At 39.5% G+C, this 20,275-nt stretch overlaps 1 protein-coding gene across 4 annotated transcripts in view; it reads left to right on the top strand.

The window, feature by feature from the left end:
• ksr2 (kinase suppressor of ras 2) overlaps positions 1 to 20,275 on the top strand; it is a 95,779-nt gene that overhangs the window by 10,549 nt on the left and 64,955 nt on the right. For 3 of the 4 annotated variants that reach the window (XM_058636234.1, XM_058636233.1, XM_058636232.1), the window contains exons 3-5: positions 598 to 748; positions 12,930 to 12,965; positions 14,032 to 14,533. In XM_058636234.1, the coding sequence (XP_058492217.1) occupies positions 598 to 748; positions 12,930 to 12,965; positions 14,032 to 14,533 (689 nt within the window). The remainder of the gene's footprint in view (positions 1 to 597; positions 749 to 12,929; positions 12,966 to 14,031; positions 14,534 to 20,275) is intronic. The other variant, XM_058636235.1, reaches the window with a different exon arrangement.

Genomic DNA, 20,275 nt, shown 5'->3' with positions numbered 1-20,275 from the left:
TGTCCCATGCAAGCACAGTTACAGTATATGTTGGAGCGATAAATGATAAGTGTCCTTGTAAAACACAACCACGAGAGCAGATAAATGGAATTCAGCCATCATTTGTTCCAGTGTTAATACCTTTTCTGCAGCGTGACATGTCTCTTACTTTGGACTATATTTCTATATCCCCGTATGTGCCGCTCTCTGCCGTCTCAGTTGACCCACAAGGATAAATAAAGTTTTCTGAATCTGAAAAAGTAGTATTAGCTATACAAAATGTCCCATGATGAATGCTGGTTTCAAAGAATCCAACTTTTTTTTTCCTGACATCCAAGTAAAAATATTTTTTTAAATGTCCATAAAATGGTGTCCTAGCATCCTCAAATACCATGGTTGCTCTACACACTATTATAAAAATATTTCTTTCTGGTTTCATTGGCACAGATGAGCAAATGAAAACAGAAAATATACACATTTTCAAAGCAATTCATTATAAAAACTAGTTGGTGATTATTCATTCAATGCATGCAGCTTTAGTCCATACATTAATTCATTCCTGAAATGTTTCTTATTTCTGTTTGTTTATGTTTATGTGTGTGTGTGTGTGTTTTGCAGGAGATGAGTGCAGGTGAAGTGACCCTGGAGGGCCTGCTTGAGATAAGTGAGAAGCAGGTGTGTGAGCTGCTGCAGAAATTTGGTGCCAATGAAGAAGAGTGTGCTCGACTCAACGCCTCCCTGTCCTGCCTCAGAAAGGCCCACCAGCTTGGTAAGTGTCCACACACACACACACACACTGAGGACTCTCATTGATATAATGCATTCTCTTGCCCCTTACCCTAACCTTAACCATCACCTTAACGTCTCGTCTCGAATCGACTGCATTTTTACTCGGTCTCAGACAAAGCGGACTCGGGATTTTATTTCAAGACCGGTCAAGACCACAACTGTGGGGATATCAATAAATTGCCTGTGCATTTTTGGATTAACTTGTTAGTATCATTCCTGTGATTTTGCGTAAATCGTATTGCTTTGGGTAAAACCAATAACTTGACTCATTTATCATTTGAAATTTTTGTTACCGTTAACGGCTGTCACCCCTCCCGCCACCTTTCACACGCCCCCCCACAAAAGTGCATGTGAGTGACAGGAGAAGAGGCCGTGAGAAGATGTCAGCCAACTCATCCATAATAAAATTTGGTTACCTGAACCACAAAGACCTTTTGTGCATAAATACCTCCAAAAGAAAACACAGCGCAATGTGTAAATTCTGCAAAGCAACGCTAACGGTCTTGGTCTTGTCTCAGTCTTGATACACTGTGGTCTTGGTCTCGACTTGGACTGGGTTTAGGTGGTCTTGACTACAACACTAGGTACAACACAAAAAATCCCTTAAGTCTACTACCATTACTTCTACAACTGTGTTTAAACATAAAATATATTTTAAATATGTTTCTTTTACATCAGATATGTGTAAATATACCAGATTTGTTGGGATTATTTTCGCTTATTAGAGCTTAAATCAACAGTCAGACTTTCAAGAGGCAGGAGAACTGTGATTCAGGACTTTGAACTCTAGAGGGCAGCGTTTAGCCTCTTGGTGTACAAAGTCATCTCGTCCCTCAGCTGCACCCTTCACAGGATCCAGATCCTGAATTGAGACTCTGGTACAGAGAGAGAGAACCTTGGGAATCATACAAAACTCCTTAGGACATCCTGGGGTTGTGTGTTTATAGGTCCCATATTCAGGCTTACAAAATGCATTTTTTTGGTCAAAGTTATGACACATTTTATATAAGATTTTTAGTAGTGATATAAAGTGGACTTTGAACTGTGACATATTTCCAAATGTCACTAATTCAATCCAATTTTAAAAGTAGTACTTTTTGCTTGGTGATGTTTTTTTTTATCAGATTGTCTGAAAAAAAGGATATAAAAACACTCTATATTACACACTCTTATACTTACGTTTAAACATAGTAATGGAAAAAAACAGCCTAAATGCTCTGTGTTCTAAAGTTTTAATGTGTAAATCAAAGGAACAAGATGTCTGGTACTAAATTCAGGAACATTTTTGAGGTAGAACCATCATGAGTATTTATTTCTTTGTAATTATTTTTATTATCTTCCAGTCCACTGTTGGTTTTACTTCATTTCAGCAAGATGTGAAAATATTGTAACTTCTTTTTTAACTGATAGGGAACTTATGCTCACCTTAAAACTCCTCCCACAGTCCAAAACATGCAGATTAGATTACTTGGCCATTCTAAATTGTACATGGTTGTTGATGTCTGTGTGTTGGCCCTGTGATGGACTGTCCAGTGTACCCGCCTCTCACCCTGTGTCAGCTGAGATTGGCTTCAGCAGCCCTGCAGCCCTCATGTGCAGGATAAATTGAATACACTGATAATTAATAATGTAATCAACAAGCCCACCATAAGTAAAATTGTTTGTCTTCAGGTTAATGTGTTTATGCCAGTGCCACAACAATCTGCGTTTGAAGTATTAGGTCATTTATAATCCAGTTATAATTTATAGATTATAAAAGAATATGACCAGAACATCACAGCAGGTCTGGAGAATGAGTTTTCACTTCTGAAAACAGTGTCTATAGCCGACAGCAGTTGGTGCTGTGTCTATTATATTTGCTCATATTCAGTCCTCTCCGCCCCTGGTCTTAAAAAACTCCAAATCAAACTGCATCACAATTTCTTCTCAGGAATAAAACATAATATTTCTACAACACACGTTTCGAGCTAAAGCTATCATGGAGGGACAGATTACATTTTATCACCATTAATCATCATCATCATAGCAATGAATAGATGGAGCTCGGAGATATTCAAGAGTCTTGTGTCTCAGTGATGTTATCAAAGATATCCTCGATGTCTCACATGGAAATGTCTCATCAACAAGTGTTTGTCTTGAGTAATATTTTTACTTTTATGTCAATTGTTACAAGGATTATGAATGTTGAATACTACACGTAGCGTATTCCTAATAATTCACATGTCAACACATTGTCTTCACAGAGATATAAAGCAGAGCAAGTTCTCCTATTATGTATTAAAAGAGCTTTGTGGAAGAAATGCATTGTGTTAAGTTATAAAATGACCATGAAGTCAATAGAGATTAAGGAAACATTTTAAATTGAAATACTTTCCTCACATATCAGTGGTGCAGTTCATGCGTTCACAATTTAACATTTAATTTATAATCTGCAAATTCTGTTTATATTTATTTGACGGTCTGTCTTTCACTTCATGCAGAATTGATTCCCCAAAGTACCTGGGATTCTTAAATCCAGGAAGTTTGTTATGTCATACTACACCGATGCTGAACCAGTGCCATTAGGGGTCATCTGAGAGCTCAAATGACTTTCTGCCCCCTCCTTTTCGGCTTTATACATCAATAGAAAACTGTTAAGAATAATAATAATAATAATAATAATAATAATAAAAAAAAAAAAGCAATGAGATGCATGTGACTGTAGGGCTATAGGGTTTTTGGTGCTTGTTGAAATATTTAACACATGTCTAGAAAAGGTTCCTTTTCCTCTCCTCTCCTCTCCTCTCCTCTCCTCTCCTCTCATCTCCTCTGTACTACTCAACAGTTCCAAAGTTACACACCAGGTGGCGTCACAGACCGTAGCTTGTTTTCAGCAGTGTAGATAAATTAGAGGTTTTGCAATGACACCAAATGACCAGAAGGAGGCAGTAGAGCTTCATTGAAAGTGTTGTAACCTTTTGCAGTGCTGTTTCATAAAGTAACACACATGCACACTCACATGCACTCACACACGCGCGCACACACACACACACACACACAGGTGTCCTTTCAGACAAAGGGCTCCACTGCATTATTAAGCAAATTTACTTGATGAATAGTTTTTCTTCACTGTGTCCTCATCACCCACAGTGCTTTATTTACATGCTGTTTGAGCAGAGGAGGTTTCATTTGGTTTTTCCTTCAAAGTTTTTTTTTTCATTTTTCTTTTTGTTTTTTTCACGAGAAATAATAATGAGAAATAACTCAGATGTCAGTGCCAAACAGGTCCTTCTTTTCCACAAGCTGCGTCAAAACATGGTCTTTTTGTAGGTCTTCAGGTACCCAGCTGTCCTTCTGGTACCTCATCTCACACCTCTTTGTTATTCCCTGTGCTCATTTGTCAGTCTGTCTGTGAGAATTGCCTAACCCACTGCTTCTACATAAACGTCCTCCCTATCTTTCTGTCTCAGAGACGGAGGCAGGTAATGCCTTGAATGACACACACACACACACACACAGATACACAGTCCATCAGAGCATCCCAGTCGCTTATGCCTCAGTCCAGCTGGGTTCAGACCAGACAGGCTTCAGGCGTTTCTGGAGACCAGCTCAATTTTTTTGTCACTATGCAGGACTTTGAGTGTTTTCTTGTAGACTCAGTGAGGACAGAGCCAAATGTGAATTCCCCCCCCCTCATCAAAATATTGATTGTTCAATCTGCCTCCACAATCTGCCGCCTGAATGTGACATTATTAGAGGGGCAGGACAATAAGTACGACAGAGCTAATGACCGTTGGGTGTGGAAAAGCCTTAGTTCATTCAACAGTCAAAGGTAACAACCTATGAAACTGAGATAACAGGTTTGGATATTTAGGTTTTATTGGGTTGAGTTTGTGGAACCATTCTATACAATTTCATTTGCCAAAACCAAAATCTATTTCAAAAAGGACAAGAGAATCCAACTGTACCCAAACAAATATACTATTTTTTTTACTAATTTCCAGAGACAAATGTGTTATTTGATCATCAGACAGTGGATCTGACATTCGTGTCTCATTCCCTCAATAATGGAGTCATTTGGGATCGAAAAACATGAATACAATTGACAAAAAGTCGACGTCAAAGTCACTTCCTTCAGAGAAAATAAAAGCCCCACACTGCTCTTCACTGTTTCTGTCAATGGACAAGTGTTATGAGTAAAAGATCTGTAAGAAAATAATGAAATAAATTGGTCAAATTTAGTCCAGCTGTGTAATAGAATGTGAAGTAAACAAACACAGCAGCATCATAATGATTTTAAGTTTATTCTTCAAAAATGGGGGAAGCAGACCTTTAATAAATGACCTGTTATTGTGTTGTGTTTGAGGCTCAGTCAGACCAACCTATTTGACATTGTAAGTATAAAGAGTCTGTCTGACATACAACAGCATTTCAGATATGGCATTTGTCACTTGACAATGTCTTAAGTGCTTCAGCCAAATATTTTCAATTTGAGTAAAGTATGTGCCCTTTAACAGAGATGTTTCTTAGATTCTTCTTTTTAAGAGCTAAATCATCTCTCAGAGTGACAGCTCTTTCTAGTGTCTGTTTTCCTGGAGCTTTCAGCTTCATCTCACGTTCTTCGCAGGTTGGAGTTTGCTCAGTTGTCATGGAAATAGCTCTGCTGTCATCACTTCACCAAGGGGCGGAAGTTTGGTCACCTAATAAAAAAGTGACAGCAAACAGAGGAGATTACCCCAGTCTCTGTTGTTTCTGGATGTCCTCCTTTATCTTTTCGCATAGGCTGCTCAACTATTAGAGTTAACATAGAATTCATTTAATTTAACTGTAGGTAAAATGACCAAACACTTAATAAGTTAATAGAAGTTTTATTTTGTATCATATATTATACAATATATAGCATTAGGACGGACTTTTATGGACGAATAAATTGAACCAATTGAATCTACTTTACTGAGATGGGATAAGGGATAATCGTGAATGCAAAGCTTCCTATGTATTTGAATTTAACCTCAATATTGGAGATTTAATTGATGCCAGTGGCAGAACTCCCATCTTTCCATTATCTACACTACATATCCTTTTAGTGTTGTTGGGATAGCTGGCAGCTGACAGTGGGCCAGAGGCACATTACTTATATCACAGGACCAACATACAGAGACAAACAAACATTTACACTTTCAGTCACACCTATGGAAAATTACCTCTTCCCCAATCATCATGTTTTTGGACTGTGAGAGGAAGCTGGAGCACCTGGAGAAAGCTCACAGCAACACTCCTAACCACTGGTACCACCTACCCTAAATCTGATTGTTATTGTAGACTGAGAAGGGGTTAAATGTCATTTAGGTACATTTAACTCCAACAGCCTGTGAACAACCTCTTTTTCCCCCGGCCTCCTCCTTATTGTTTCTCTTCCTCTTCTTGCTTCTGCCTCTTTGCCCGTCGTCTCCTACCGTAGCTACTCCCCTCCCTCGCTCTGGCTCTCCAAAGGCAGGGTCTTGCCACACAGAGCCACTAATGGGCTCTCTAAAAGGGGGGGCCGACTGGGAGGTGTGTGAATACGTGAAAATAACATCTCCACCGCTGCACCGCTGCACCGCTGCACCGCCGCGCTACCTCGCAGAATGTGAAGTGGTACTTTCAGTCTAGTGAAAAACACGGTGTGCGGCAACGTTCTTCATATTCGTACCCAGATGGAGCTCGGAGAGCAAGATGTGTCATAGTTCTGAAAACATCACCACACATACACATCTGTGTGTGTGTGTGTGTGTGTGTGTCGGTTGGATTCTGTTCCAGCTACAGAAGAATTGCATGTGTTTTTAATGGGGTTACACAGCCCCATGAGAGCATTTAGCACTCCAAAAAAGAAGTCCCGAGTGTCTGTGGAGGTTGTTTCAAAGGTACGCTGTAGTCAACCATCATGAATGAAAGCAGAATGAAGGATTTAAAGATTTATGTACTTGCCAAACGAAAAAAAAAATATGTTGCTCCGGTTTATGAGTCATCAGGAATTATGTTTTAAATTTGGCAGCCGCAGACATCCAGATACTTACCAATCCTTTACACCGCCTAGAAACAGAGGACATAATAAGTATGTATCTTGCTCTGTGAGGTAATGGTGGAGGAAGGAAACTAATGCAAGTTAATAGAATTTTTCACTACAGGCTCAGGGGATTGCAGTCTACGAGTTGCAATGAGGATGAGTCATACAATTTGGAGGCAGCCGGTCGGTTCTTTGTGCCGCAATATACACACATTAAAGAGCCTGCCCTTTTAGATAGGTCCACACACACTCTTACACATATTTTCACAAGGAAAACTTCTTGAGCATGAGTTTTTTTTGTTGTCCAGGCTAATAGTGTTGATCTTTGCTCAGCACGACATGTTGCCACGGTACCTTTCTTCTGTAATCTTCGAAAGCTGAAAGGAAAGTCCCCATGCTCCGCTTTGAGACAGCTTCACATACATATGAACTCCTAATTGGCTTTGAATGCCATCAGCAAGAGCAAGAAATGAAAAGAGGCAGAGGAAAGGGAAGCAGATCGCTGGAGAGGAAAGAGAAACGGGGGAGGCAAGTGCAAGGGGGGAGAGGGAAGCGGAATAAAATGAGAGGAAAATGAGGGTGAGAAAAAAGGCATCGACGATAAGAGGCGAAAAAGAACGTAGTGACGTTGGTTCTCGAGGGAAGGAGAGCTAGAAAAAAAAAAACATTGGTCAAACTCCCATTTTTTCCTGGCATCTCTTTATGTATTTCCTCTGGAATAATTTGTCTATAAATAGTTTTTAGCACAACATTGGCTCCTGTGGAAGTTATCAACACTGGGCTGCAGCGACTGATTAGTTTTATTATCAATTAAACTGTCAGTTATTTTCTCAATTAATCAATTATTTGTTTGGTCCATAAAATGCCACACCTCAAATGAAAACTAACTGGAAACATTTCATGGCACACTCCCTGGCAGTGTGCCACAGAATCCCTGAGGTTCTGATTACCTATTTAACCCTTAGCTTCACAGTAACCCTTAGTTATGATTAATCACATTTTAAGTAGTGATATAAAGTCACAAAATAGACAATTTTTCTTTTCTTTTTGTTCATAAATACGAGCCAAGTGAACTTTGAACTGCGGCGTATTTCCAAATTTCACAAATTCAATCCGATCTTAAACATTTTGAGTACTTTTTGCTCATCCCCTGTATATACTGTATGTATAAAACGTAATAATATTAAAAGCAGCCAAAATTCTGTGTTCGACGGGTTAGAAACACTGCTCCATGTGGTCCTTCGTGACTGCTAAAGGTACCAAGTGTAAAATTTAGTCCTCTCCTTGCTCTTCCCTTCCAAGCATGTAGAACCTATAGCCTCCAGTTATCATTAAAACATGAGTTTATTTTATCTGTTAAAAACATGGTGGTCTAACATGGCAGCCTCTACAGAAGACCCCCACCTTAGGTATAGTAAGGGTCATTCTGTGGTAATACAACCAAAATACACTTGTTTTGTATTCCATTTCTGCATTTTTTTTACTGCATTTCTAGAATCTAACTTTGTGTCCCACTGTTTACACTGCAAGTAAGTCCACAGAGAGCCAGGTTTCCTAAGAGATGCTGCACAAATGTAGACATTGGGCCAAATTCAGTTTTAGGGCACAGCAAGATAAACCAGCTTCCGTCATTGTGGCATTTCTCTGCTATTAAGTCTACAGAATCAATACATCCACAGGTAATTAGTCCAATTATGTGGCTGTTATCTGCCTCCCTCTAAGCCTCACTGTTGGTTAAGATTGCCCTATTTACAGCTGGGCTGTGTTATTCACATCAATCACTCGAGTCCTTAATGCGTCTCAGGTGCATTGTTCGGTTCAACAGTTGATTTGTAGACGCAGGGTTTTTCATTCGAGAGGAAAAAATTGTAGAATTGTGATGATGTGGTGAAAAGAACACAGTGATGTTGTTTCGATTTGATCAGCAACTTTATGCATGGAAGAAACTGATTTTGTAGAGGATTTGTGTAAAGGGCCACACCATGGTGAAGCGGCTTGGCTCACAGCAAGAAGGTCACTGGTTCCGACAACACAACATAACTATAGGACTAATAAGTGGACAGCAACCGTCCATTAAAACTAAATACTACATTTTGATTAAAATTGAAAAGCAGCACATACATTTGCATACATAATCAACAAAACGCTAAAGTTCTATGTGTATGACGTTTCTACCAAATGTTTTACGGCCATTCCAAGTGGTCGTTTCTTCTTGAGGTGATGCTTAATAGTTTTCCAGTTATGAATTTGTTTCTCTTAGTATTCCAAAATCAGGTTAATTAATTTACAGTTGTATTGGCCTTTTGTTTACTGTCAATCAAATCTGATCAGACCACTCCCACATGCTGAAGTCTTGATCAAGTGATTTTTCTGATTATCACCTATTAAACAGTTTTTGACTCATTTAATATAGCCAACTATAATTCCCTACATTTACAATCCAGTATATTATCTAGATTTGATATAGTATTTGTGCTCAGGAGTAAGTCCCATCTTTAATTTTAGCTCCATTTTGTTCTTCCCTTCCACTTGTGTCTGCTTGTCCCCTCGCTGTCCACTATCCGTCTCATTTTCCTCCTCTTCCGCATCTGTGACATTTACGTGGATCAGTCACCAGAAGCACCAAAACAAGAAGTCACGATCGGATCAGAGTTTTCATGTTTACATGATATATTTTTATTCAGAACAGGCTTTTATTCCGATTACTTGTGTCCATGTAAACATAGCTATTGATCTGCTCAGACAAATAGTGTTAAGTACGACTGTCCACACTGGCATTAAATGCGTCTTGGATGCGTCTCTTGTATGAAAACAAATCTGTCTTTCCCCAACTTTTATTCAAACACACATTGATGTAATATCTGGTCACGAGAATATAATTATGTTTTTAACAAATCTGACATACAGTATGTGTCTAATGTCAACATGTTTGTGTGAGAGAATAAGGAGACGAGTGAAGCTGCGATGGCTGCCACTTGTACACACAGCACTACTTCTACAGCTAATTGCACTTCTGTCACATTAGTTTCACAGTAAATCAGTCATAGTGCTGTTTAAATTTGTGGACATGTTACTTTATTTATGTGTAGCAGTGGCGATTGATCTAAGACAGCAAGGGAAGCTCAGCTTCTTCTAAAATGTCGTCAGATATGTACTGTGTTGTATTTACGTTTACATTTCAATAAGAAACGTGTGCTAGGACGTGATTGGAACGTGTCACTAGTTTGTTCAGAATCAGCTGTTTATCACAGACGACAGATCATCTTACGGGGTGTTCCCGTAGCAGCCTCCACATTAAAACCACTTGAAACTCAGCTTCACCTGTTCCCTATGGGACGACACGGAATGTTGTTTTTCTTTTTTTTACTGGTGTGAGCTCGACGATTATTGAACACATCACTTCCACGGAAGCTCAGCTTCACTTGGAGTCAATGGAGTGGGCGTGGATGCTGGGCTTCTGCATGATGATTGGAAGAACTGTCTTAAAGGCGCAGAAACATACACGACAGCTGAGCCTTTTCTGCCTCAGTCCTGTGGATTTTGCGAGAGAAGTCCGTAGACAAAAATCACTGTGTGCTATTTGCTCAGCGATATAGACCATTTTCATGTGTACTGTACATGTACACTGTAAGTAAAAACACTGTTATACCATTTCAGTTTTGCATAATTATCGTTCCTTGTTCTCGTTGTTCTTCTGCGGAATTTATGTAAGAATTTATGCTTCCCCTCTTTCAAAGACCCCTGTGTTCTCTCTGTGGCAGATCTGAAGAAAGGTTGTGGTAAATTACACCTTTATTAAGGCGTAACATATTTTTTTGTTTTCTATCTTATTTCCCCTACATAAACTTCTAAAACTCACTCTTTAATAAGCAAAAGCCACACAATTGTGATGGGGTTATGCTCACTCTGTGCTCCTCATCTCATCTCGTAGTGATGCTGAGGCTTCTGCTTAGGTGTGATCATGTGAAATAAGTCATTTAAGTTCTGTTACTGTTTTGCTGAAGCAGTTGCTAAGATACAAGTGGGCTTGATGAGTTGACTCGTTACGTGAACAGTTTTCTAAGTGTGATTCAAGTTCATTGCTTCTTATGCCGTGGATTTTCATTCCAGCTTGATAAACATTGTCAAAAGCATTTTCTGAAGTGAGGCTGCTGTTTGCCGGAGTCTAAGCTCATTATTTAAACTACATGTAATTGTTTGACATTTTCAAAAAACTATCCACTGATATTAGCAAGGAACTCATTTTGAAATGCACAGAGCAAACTGGCACCCTTTGTATCAGGTATTAAAAATCTGTCCAGCCTCTGTGATATAATTCATTATAACTCATTAGTTGTAGTCATTCATTTGAGGTCACGTTGAATTGGTACATTCTTGAGTGGCCTGTTGTGGTCTTATTCTTGCTAATAAAGGAGGCTTGATTGAGCGTCCTCTTCATCATTTTCTGCATTTGTGCTTGAGCACTCTTTCAGGCCCTCTCGCCCATTCTGCATCTTGATAAGCTCCTGGAGGGGTTTGGAAGGTTGAGATGTCACTCTCTGCTAAGGGGCAAGAGTGATTGTGATTCTAACAAAGCTACAACCAGATCCTTGTGTGTGAAATACAGCTGTCAGTCCAACAGTCCAGATATTTATGAGATGGGTCTGGGTGGACAACACCAGGTTCACTTTTTAGAGAACTTAAGCCAGAGAGCATGACCTGAGTAGTGATATCATTTGATGTATTTGCAATGTTATGTGTGAGTTATGCAAAAGTATACACTGCCCGCACAATTATTTGTGTTGTAATAAGTTGTATTCCTGCAGATTCATTTTTATTGCTGAACAAACACAGTTCTCGCACTCTACCCAAACTGTTAATAAACCTCAAACCTGAATAATTAACAAAGTAAAAGTGAAGTTATGACTGTCTCAGGAGAATATCTATGTATGCACAATTATTAGGAATCTATTAGAGTGCAGCATCGTTATGCAACTAAATGAAAAACTAAAATCTTCCCTCACTTCTCACTTATTTATTTTCATTTATCAGAGCAAGAATAACAAATAAACATTTGCACGGACCAATATAGTCAGCCTTCTTTTCAGTAACTGGCAGGAGCCTTCCATCCATGGAGTCTTGTCAGTTTCTTGATCTGTTGATGATCAACTTTTCGTGCAGCTGATAATGTTTAAATCCAATTAGCGTTCAAGTTCATTTTGAAGTTGTAAAATATGCATAAAAATGTTTTACACTATATAACTTTCTGGAGGTTCTGTTACTTGCTTGGCTCTCACTGGTGACACTGAACTGAAATAATCAGTTAAAAGGCAATAATACTTAAGTTATGCTCTAAATGATCCTATAATGGTCGTATAACTGTGTGGACTGCAGAGTCAGATGTGGGTTTGCATGTTCCATGTATTTTGACACACTGTTGATTCATAAAATGATTTACTTATCCAAAATTGGACATTGGACAAACCTGCAGGCCTAATATGTGATGACTTTTTTTTCAGAGGTCGACAACCTCGAGTCAAGACCAGGAAAAATATTTAAAATAGAAAACTGAGACCCTTGAAAATTCATGTATATTATGTCCCTTGTGTTTATGCATCCGTCTCTTCCCGCAACTTCGTCACTTGTGGCCTCTTCATAACATTACAGAATAGGAAAGGCTGCAGGCTTTTTTTTTCCCCTATCCAGTTTCCAGTTCCTCTGGGACCTTTTTAGAATAGATATTTTTCTTGGTTCATTTGATCTCAGTGGTGTTGATATTGTGTTTGAAGTTTGTGGTGTTTTTTTTTTTATTTTTTTTTTATGCCCAGCATTCCTTAGAGACAGTGTCACTCAGGGATGGAAAATAATGACACACAAAAGTGTATGGTGTTGTTGACAGAGATTTACATTCATGGTGGCCTGGCTGTCAATAGTCATTTTCTTTTTTCTGAGACCGTGGGGTCAATTTTATCTAAACTCAGTCTTGCATGAGATGCATCGTCTGTGATGCACCCAGGATCAATTCTACCAACCTTTTCTTTTTGCTGAACAGCTTTTTGGCTATGCATAACTGCAGATTTAAAGACAAGGATGCTGTAGACTATTTCAGCTGTGTCTCTGCCACATCAATAAACACATTGTTTCTTTCTTTCTAAAGAACAACTTGAGGAGGATAAATTGCACAGTAACGGAGGTAAAGTATTGTCATCTGAGCTCAAAAACACTCATTTTGGCTGCTCACTTGTTCTTGCTTTCCCATTCAACAGAAAGTTCAGTGTCAGTGGACGTCTTGTGCTTGTGTTATGACTCATGCAGCTTTGCCCTGTTCTGTCATGGCACACACTTTTATTTCACCAGTTAATTCATCGTCATCAGTGTATTTGACCACCGCTGCTCTTCTCAAATGTTGACATCAGATAACAAGCAAAGTTAATTTTTCATTTCCCAAATTGAGCACATGTGCTGGTCATAACTGTCCGCCTGCTGCCACGATTACTCTCACTGCTCCAATCAAGATAATGGATTTTTTAGCATTAAGAGCATGTCAAGAACCAATTCATTAGAACTTAATACACGCAAATATTCACCCAAATTATATTAAAAAAATCTTACGTTCTCACTCAACACAAGTGGTATCTAGACACGCAGACAGTTTTGCTTTTAATTGCCCAAGTTTCCGCAGAGTGGTCTCGCTGCTGATGAATTATTCAACAACTTTCACACAAGTTCACACTTTTCAGGAGTCAGTAGTGTCCAATGACAAGGTCCTTGGTGTTTATTTGAAAGCTAATTGAGACAACCAGATGCTCCATGAGCATATAGTTGTTCACATAATCTTCACATGCTGCACTTACTGAGCACTAAAATACCAGGATTCTTCAGTGTGGGGCCGAACATCTGTTGGTGCAGCCATAGACTGTAGTCTTACAGTTTTCTCTGTGACGTCAAACAGGGAATGAAAATTCATTGAATTGCCACCAGGGGGCTGTTGATTGCAAAAAAAACCCTTGATTTATATTAAAATCCAGTGACCACAATATTGTTTCCTAAAATTTAGCTGTTTCATTTGTCAGATGTCATTTTAATGGAGAAGGTGTAGAGTTAAAACGCTTAATGACCTGGGCGGATTAAACCAAAGCTATATGCGTTGCTTGATAATACTGCTGATCATTATTATATCTCCTTAACATGCATTTTTTTTTTTTATCAGAACCGGGTGTTGACGTTAACACAGTGTTTGTCTCTGTGCCCATCAACAGGGAGCCAGTCGAAGCAGGACTGGTCCATCCAGTGGCCCACCTCTGAATCGGGCAAAGAAAACACTCCAGTGTGCCAGCCTGAGGCCAGTCAGTGGATTCGGTTCCAGCTGTCCCAAAGCCCCAAAGTCCAGTCCAAGTACAACCAGCACATGTGCGACAGCCCGCAGGCCCTGCACCCCCCTTTGTACGTTGAACGACTCACTGTTGACAGTTCGGCCACAGGGCTCTTCCCACTCTTGGACTCCGGTCATCGCTCCCTGCCCCCATCACCCCGTCAGAGGCATTTTGGCCACACACCTCCTCGGACTCCGTTGGTAATCAACACAATGACCCCTCCAGGCACTCCTCCCATGCGGCGAAGAAACAAAGTGAAAGCCCCAGGAACGCCACCTCCGCCCAGCCGCAAGCTCATTCATCTGCTGCCTGGCTTCACCACGCTGCACCGCAGCAAATCCCATGAGTTCCAGCTGGGGAACCGTTTGGATGACACACAGACACCAAAGTAAGTGCTGAATCCCCTGAATAGAGCTTTGTGTGTTTACGTATTGACCCAAACTATGAGGCAGTGTGAAAAAAAACACAACTGCAAATTGAGTGACGTGAAAGGTCATAAAGTAATTAATAAAAGCACTTGCGATAAACGTTATCAATATAAGTAGTAGACAAAACACACCACCACCACAAATTAGTTATACAGGGTAAATAATCTTCCATATTTATTCATTTTTAGTCACATAATTGTTGAAAAATTAGGCTTTTATATGCTCTCAAAGAATTTTGGTAACAGTTCTGGTTTATGCAGTGACATTTGTCATGAAAGCAAAATAGAAAAACTTGTACCTGACTACATTTAATCAGTACAAAAGTAAATATAGTAGGCGACTTTCCACTACTGGGTTATATAGACACCTCACTGATTTCAGCAGAAATACAAAAATGCAATGATGATGATGATTAATCCTTACATTTAATCAATACATCGTTTTCTGTAGCAGTTGCCTGAATAAAGACTGTGTAAGACGAGGCTCCTAATGCTGAACATATTGAAAATACAACTGGCTAGAATGTATTAAGAAAGTTTGTGGGTGTTTAACAGTGTTAAGTATTTGTTTGTTGGGATCGAGGCGACGTGGTTCTTATTGCACAAGTTTGTTCTCCTGTCAATGTCGTCTTGTTTATTAAGTTTCTTAGAGACAATATTCCAAGTTAGTGCTGGTCAGTCAATTTCAGCAAAGTGCCTGAAGCGAGCACTCAGAGTTCTTAAGCACTCCCCCTACCATGATGTGTCCAAGGTCTCCTTCCTAAATTACGTACACTCATTCAAGTCATACAGACAGAAAGTTTGAGCTCCACCTTTTCTTTTTCGTTTTACTAGAACACAATTTTTCCACCAGAGCCCAATCAGATTATTTCCTAGGAGGAATTATTGATAGAGCCAACAGTCTGTCAATAGAGATAAGGGGCCTGGGGCTGAGTTCCTGACCGGCCATGTCTGTGTCTGGTGCTATGCTGATCAGATTTGGCCACAAACAGGGTCCACCACTGGCAGGTAATGAGGAACCAGAGTCTGCCCCAGGAGAGCTGCACTCATTTTGATAATGCCATTAGAAGACAGTGCCCTTTCACTGCTACACTTGGTAAGTTAATATTTGGGAGTTGTCATCTGCTTTCATGATGGCCATCTGGGTTGGGTTCATTGCGTGCTTCCTTGTGGACAGGACTGTGGCCACGTGTCACTGTGCGTGCGTCGGTGCATCTGCGCCGTGAGGAGTGGATCGTAGCTGTGGTGAACAGGCTCAAACGGCATTAGAGAATTGATTACCGGTCCCTGAGCACTGATAGACTGCAGGCGGTGAGCCGAGTCGCTCTAATCAATGGCCTGTGTGTTCCTGGAAATGTTGCAACTTATCAAGACTGGGGCAGATCTGCTGGCCACTCTGGTCGCCAAGTACCTCTCATGATACATCATAATTGGTTGGAGGACGGCGCTGGCAAGCATCAGGCTGGTAGTTCAGTTCTGGCATGAGTCTGTTTATTTCATATGTTTATATACACATGGGAACTGGCTTCATTCCAAAGTTGGCATCTGCCTTTTTTTTTTCCCTCATTGAAAGACTAAATACCTGAAGTTAGAAGCATGGAGGTTCATGCCGTAACACAGTGTCTTGAATCTTTTATTAAGATAAGATGCTATTTCTCACCTTGGTTAATGGCTGCTTTTCTACAATGCCCTGTTCCTCCTCTATGCATGGTTCCCACTGTCACTAACCTCGTGATTTTAATAAGCAGGCTGTGCTCTGCAGGTCCTCATTTTCTCTTGCTTAATTGCCTGGCACTGTGGCCAGGACACAATAACCAGAGATTACCCTCTGACCCCAGGAGACGTTTTCTCAATTTATCTTAATGAGATGCGGCAGGATGTGTCATCATCACTGCATACAGTAATGCGACACAAAGAGCTGAATGAGCAAGAACGCTCGGTGTACCATGACTGAGGGGAAAGTGAGGTTCTGAATTTGGCACTGACGGCTAGAAGTGACACCTTATTTAATGAGATGTAAAAATCATACTTCACAGACAAGAGATTACCGGTACTTAACTGCTGTACCAAACTTTATACAAACAAAAGTTAAGTGTTTTTAACTTTGCAAAACTTCTGTCATTAATAGGTATTTGCCACTGCACTGGTAATTGATAAGCAAATCAGCTTTTTGTTTTATCAGTATGTTTAATATTCATGTATTTTTTGGCTTAATACTCCCTGAAAACACATTTCTTAATGTTTATTGTCTCTTAAAAGCATTAAGTGTTTTCTTAGAATCCAAACAGCCGTCTCAAAACATAATAACCTTCATTCCTATGTAAATTCCTCTTCAGCTGTGCAAGATTTGTTTTTCAGATACTGTTAATGCCAGTTTCTGCAATCATGGGCTGGAGAAAATGATTCCCGTCATTTTCCTTTTTTTTTTTTTTTTTTTAAATAAAAAGGCAAATGCTTTGGTCTGTTTGTGTGGGCCCTCATCTTCTGCTTTATAGCTCTGTGCTTCTTGGTTTAATGTGTTTGTCTGTGTGATAATGTGTTTTCCTTTCCGCTGGTTTCTATTCCACCATAGAAATAATGAGCAAATTGCCCCCTTACCAATGAACTCAGTGATATCTATGTATTCAAGAGAATCTCACCCCGGAGATGAAACAGCTGCCACTTTTGCAAGTTGTGATGATTAAAAAAGCAAAAACTTTTACCTGTTAAGGAAGATATTTCACCACCTGCTTTCTGGAAGCCCAAATATATGAATTTTTATGCCACATACATTTGTATTTTGAACAGTTTATTTGTTTGTTTTGGCACGTTTCCACTACATAGTCCCAGCACGCCACGCCTCAGCTTGGCACGGTTAGTTTGTTTTCCATTGCTATAGTACTTCCTCAACGTGGGTGGAGTCATCATAGGACGGCTGCATGAAATTGCTGTGGCTTTCTTTAAGTGTACTGAATCATTAGAATCTGTTCATTAAAAAGATTTGTTCAGTACTTCCTGCATGACTGGCACACAAACTCCGTCTGACACAGTCACTGAACTAAAATACAACGGCAGGGGCTGTGATGCGGCTCGCCATTCGCGATCGCAAGCTTTCAGCAGTGCTGTCGCTAAATACACCATTTTCGGGCTAAATTTGGGAGATTTTTAAGTCTTTTTAATTGAGCTACAGGCATTGTTCAATTTGATTCTTGTGTCTAGTGTCTTGCTCATGCTTCTTCCAGTGCCGACACTCTGCCAGTCAGTGCACAGCAGTCTGACGACGTCACGCATAGTATTGGCTCAGCTCACCAGAGTACAAAAAAATGACCAGGTACCAGGTTATTGCTAAAATCAAGCAAAAAAACAACAACGCTGTGCTGAGGAAAAGTGCCTTTTGTTATAGTCACAAGGATCAGTTTGGCTCACTGGATGCTTAGTTCTCTTCACCTTTAGCCATTGAACTGGACTGTTAAGTTCATCAGTCACTTCTATGTTTTACAAGTGACTGAGCAGAGGACAGGTATTGATTCTCAGTACAGCAAGTACTACCAACTTAGTCCAACTTTGTCAAGGAAAAGGAATACATGTTAACGAATGTTGTCTTTATTAGCACTTAAATTCAGAAAATCCAACCTTTTGTATTGCTTTATATATATGTATATGTATATGTATATATATGTATATATATATATATATATATATATTTAGTAAATATCTGTGCATTCATCAGATAAAGTATGTTTGTCCAAAGCAGCTGCACAATAAGTAACAAAGACCTCCAGTGTTATCATGACCCTTGTTTTGGGAGCAGAGGAGCCTCTCTTGTCTCTTGTTTCCATTTGTGAACAATGAGTGCAGCTGCTCTACAAACTTAAGCGTGTAGTCATGTTCATAGGAAGGCCCTTTCAGCTTTAAAAAGGGATTTTCTGTTTTCTGTAAACTGTTCAATTTATGAGCAAGGTCTATGTGCCTCAACAAAACTGTGATTCAGTTCTCTATCAACAATCATTGCCCAATGACCTATTTGTGCTTAATGACACAACACATTTCCCAACATGTATTACTTATAATTTTAAAAGGCAACATAAAACATGGTGGGTGGTGATCAGAAAACCTCAGAGGTCATGGGCAAACGGCACGTTTTTTTTGTCCTTTAATTGGAATCTGTTGCCTTAAGCGAAATAAAGTGTGGTGAGGAAAGAAGGCCAAAAATGTTGAAATGTGTTCATCTGACAATTAAACTGTTTTACAGAAAGAGAACTAGATAAATGAAAAATGTCTCCGACAGTTACAGAGAAAGGGAATTACTCTACTTGCGATGCAGAATCACACATACAGACACATATTTTTTTAGAGTTATTAATACATAATAAATAATTATTTCTAAACAAATGTGATAATTAATCTTGATGCCAAAGGCACAAGCAACTTCAGAAGCAGTGGAGCTTTAACTGGTGAGTCAGCTCATGCTAGTCATGGCCCTTTAAACGTATAACCTCGATCTCACCATGTCAGCATTTTGTCCCGTATAATATATTTTAAACACATCTAATTCTCCTTCAGTCGAGAGTGGAGAGACCTCTCATACTGATAATATTCTCGGTGGCATGTAGATACAAAGGATAAAATTACTTTTAAATTTCCAGCAGGTCTTCAGAGATTCACCCTGAGCAGATTCCTCTTGTTCCTATGGTAATGACTCTGCTGGTTGATAGATGTAATGTAAAATTAGAACTTCAGGCATGCCTTTAACAAGTAGCACAATCTTGCCAATTAGTGCCTTGAAGCATGAAGTCATTTGCAAGTGACACAGTGTCCTTTCTTTAAAGTGGAAGCCGATAAAGTCGTCTTTTTTTTAATGGGTCCAACCTTACATTAGCGTCCAGATGATTTCCTCCCCTGGATGTAAAGCAACCAAACATTTCTTTTTGCATTTCTGTACTAACGTATCGCTGTAGATTGTTGTTCATATTTCATTCATTTGACTTTACCTGATTAACTTTATAACCTAGAACTTTTTGTCGGCATTCGTGTTGCATTCATTTTACGCTTGTAATGTGGATATGATTCAAAAAAACAAAACAAACAAACACCAACAGCTAAAACACTTTAATCGCCCCCACGCTGACAGTATTGATCATTAACCCAGCTTCCTCCATGGATTGGACGTGCAATGAGGTTCATGGCTGGTGAGACACTGACTCATTCAGAGTCAGATTTACAAATCTATGAACCCACAAACAAGCCCACAAACGTAGTGTATTCTCTATCGGCAGCATGCACATTGTATGGAATTAGATTTGTGTCAATATTTTCAAACAACACTTTTCAGGAAGCAAGCAACACTTTTTAAGAAGCAAATAAAATATCGATTTAATCATTCAAAAATATTATGTTTTATTGTTTGAAAATACACTTTGCACTCCCTGATTTGTTCTTTGTTTTTTGTTGGCAATTCTGACCATGGGCGGGGCGTAGCAAGCTGTCTGCTGATTGGCTACTGAGTTTTGGAGCAACAGCTCAATGGACTGGAAGTAGTCACAGGCATGGAGTCACTGTTTTCCCCAAAATAGATAATTGTAATTATCTAACATTTGTCAGATTATAAACTTTAGATACTTACAATTATTTTGTTCCAGACGTACAGCGACTTCAAGCACTTGACTACTTCCGGTCCGATGTATTTTCAAACTCAATTAAATCGACAGTTTATAGAAAGAATGT

This window comes from Solea solea, chromosome 8 (assembly GCF_958295425.1).
Source record: "Solea solea chromosome 8, fSolSol10.1, whole genome shotgun sequence".
Classification (NCBI taxonomy): Eukaryota; Metazoa; Chordata; class Actinopteri; order Pleuronectiformes; family Soleidae; genus Solea; species Solea solea.
This window is presented reverse-complemented; position numbering and strand designations above follow the sequence as displayed.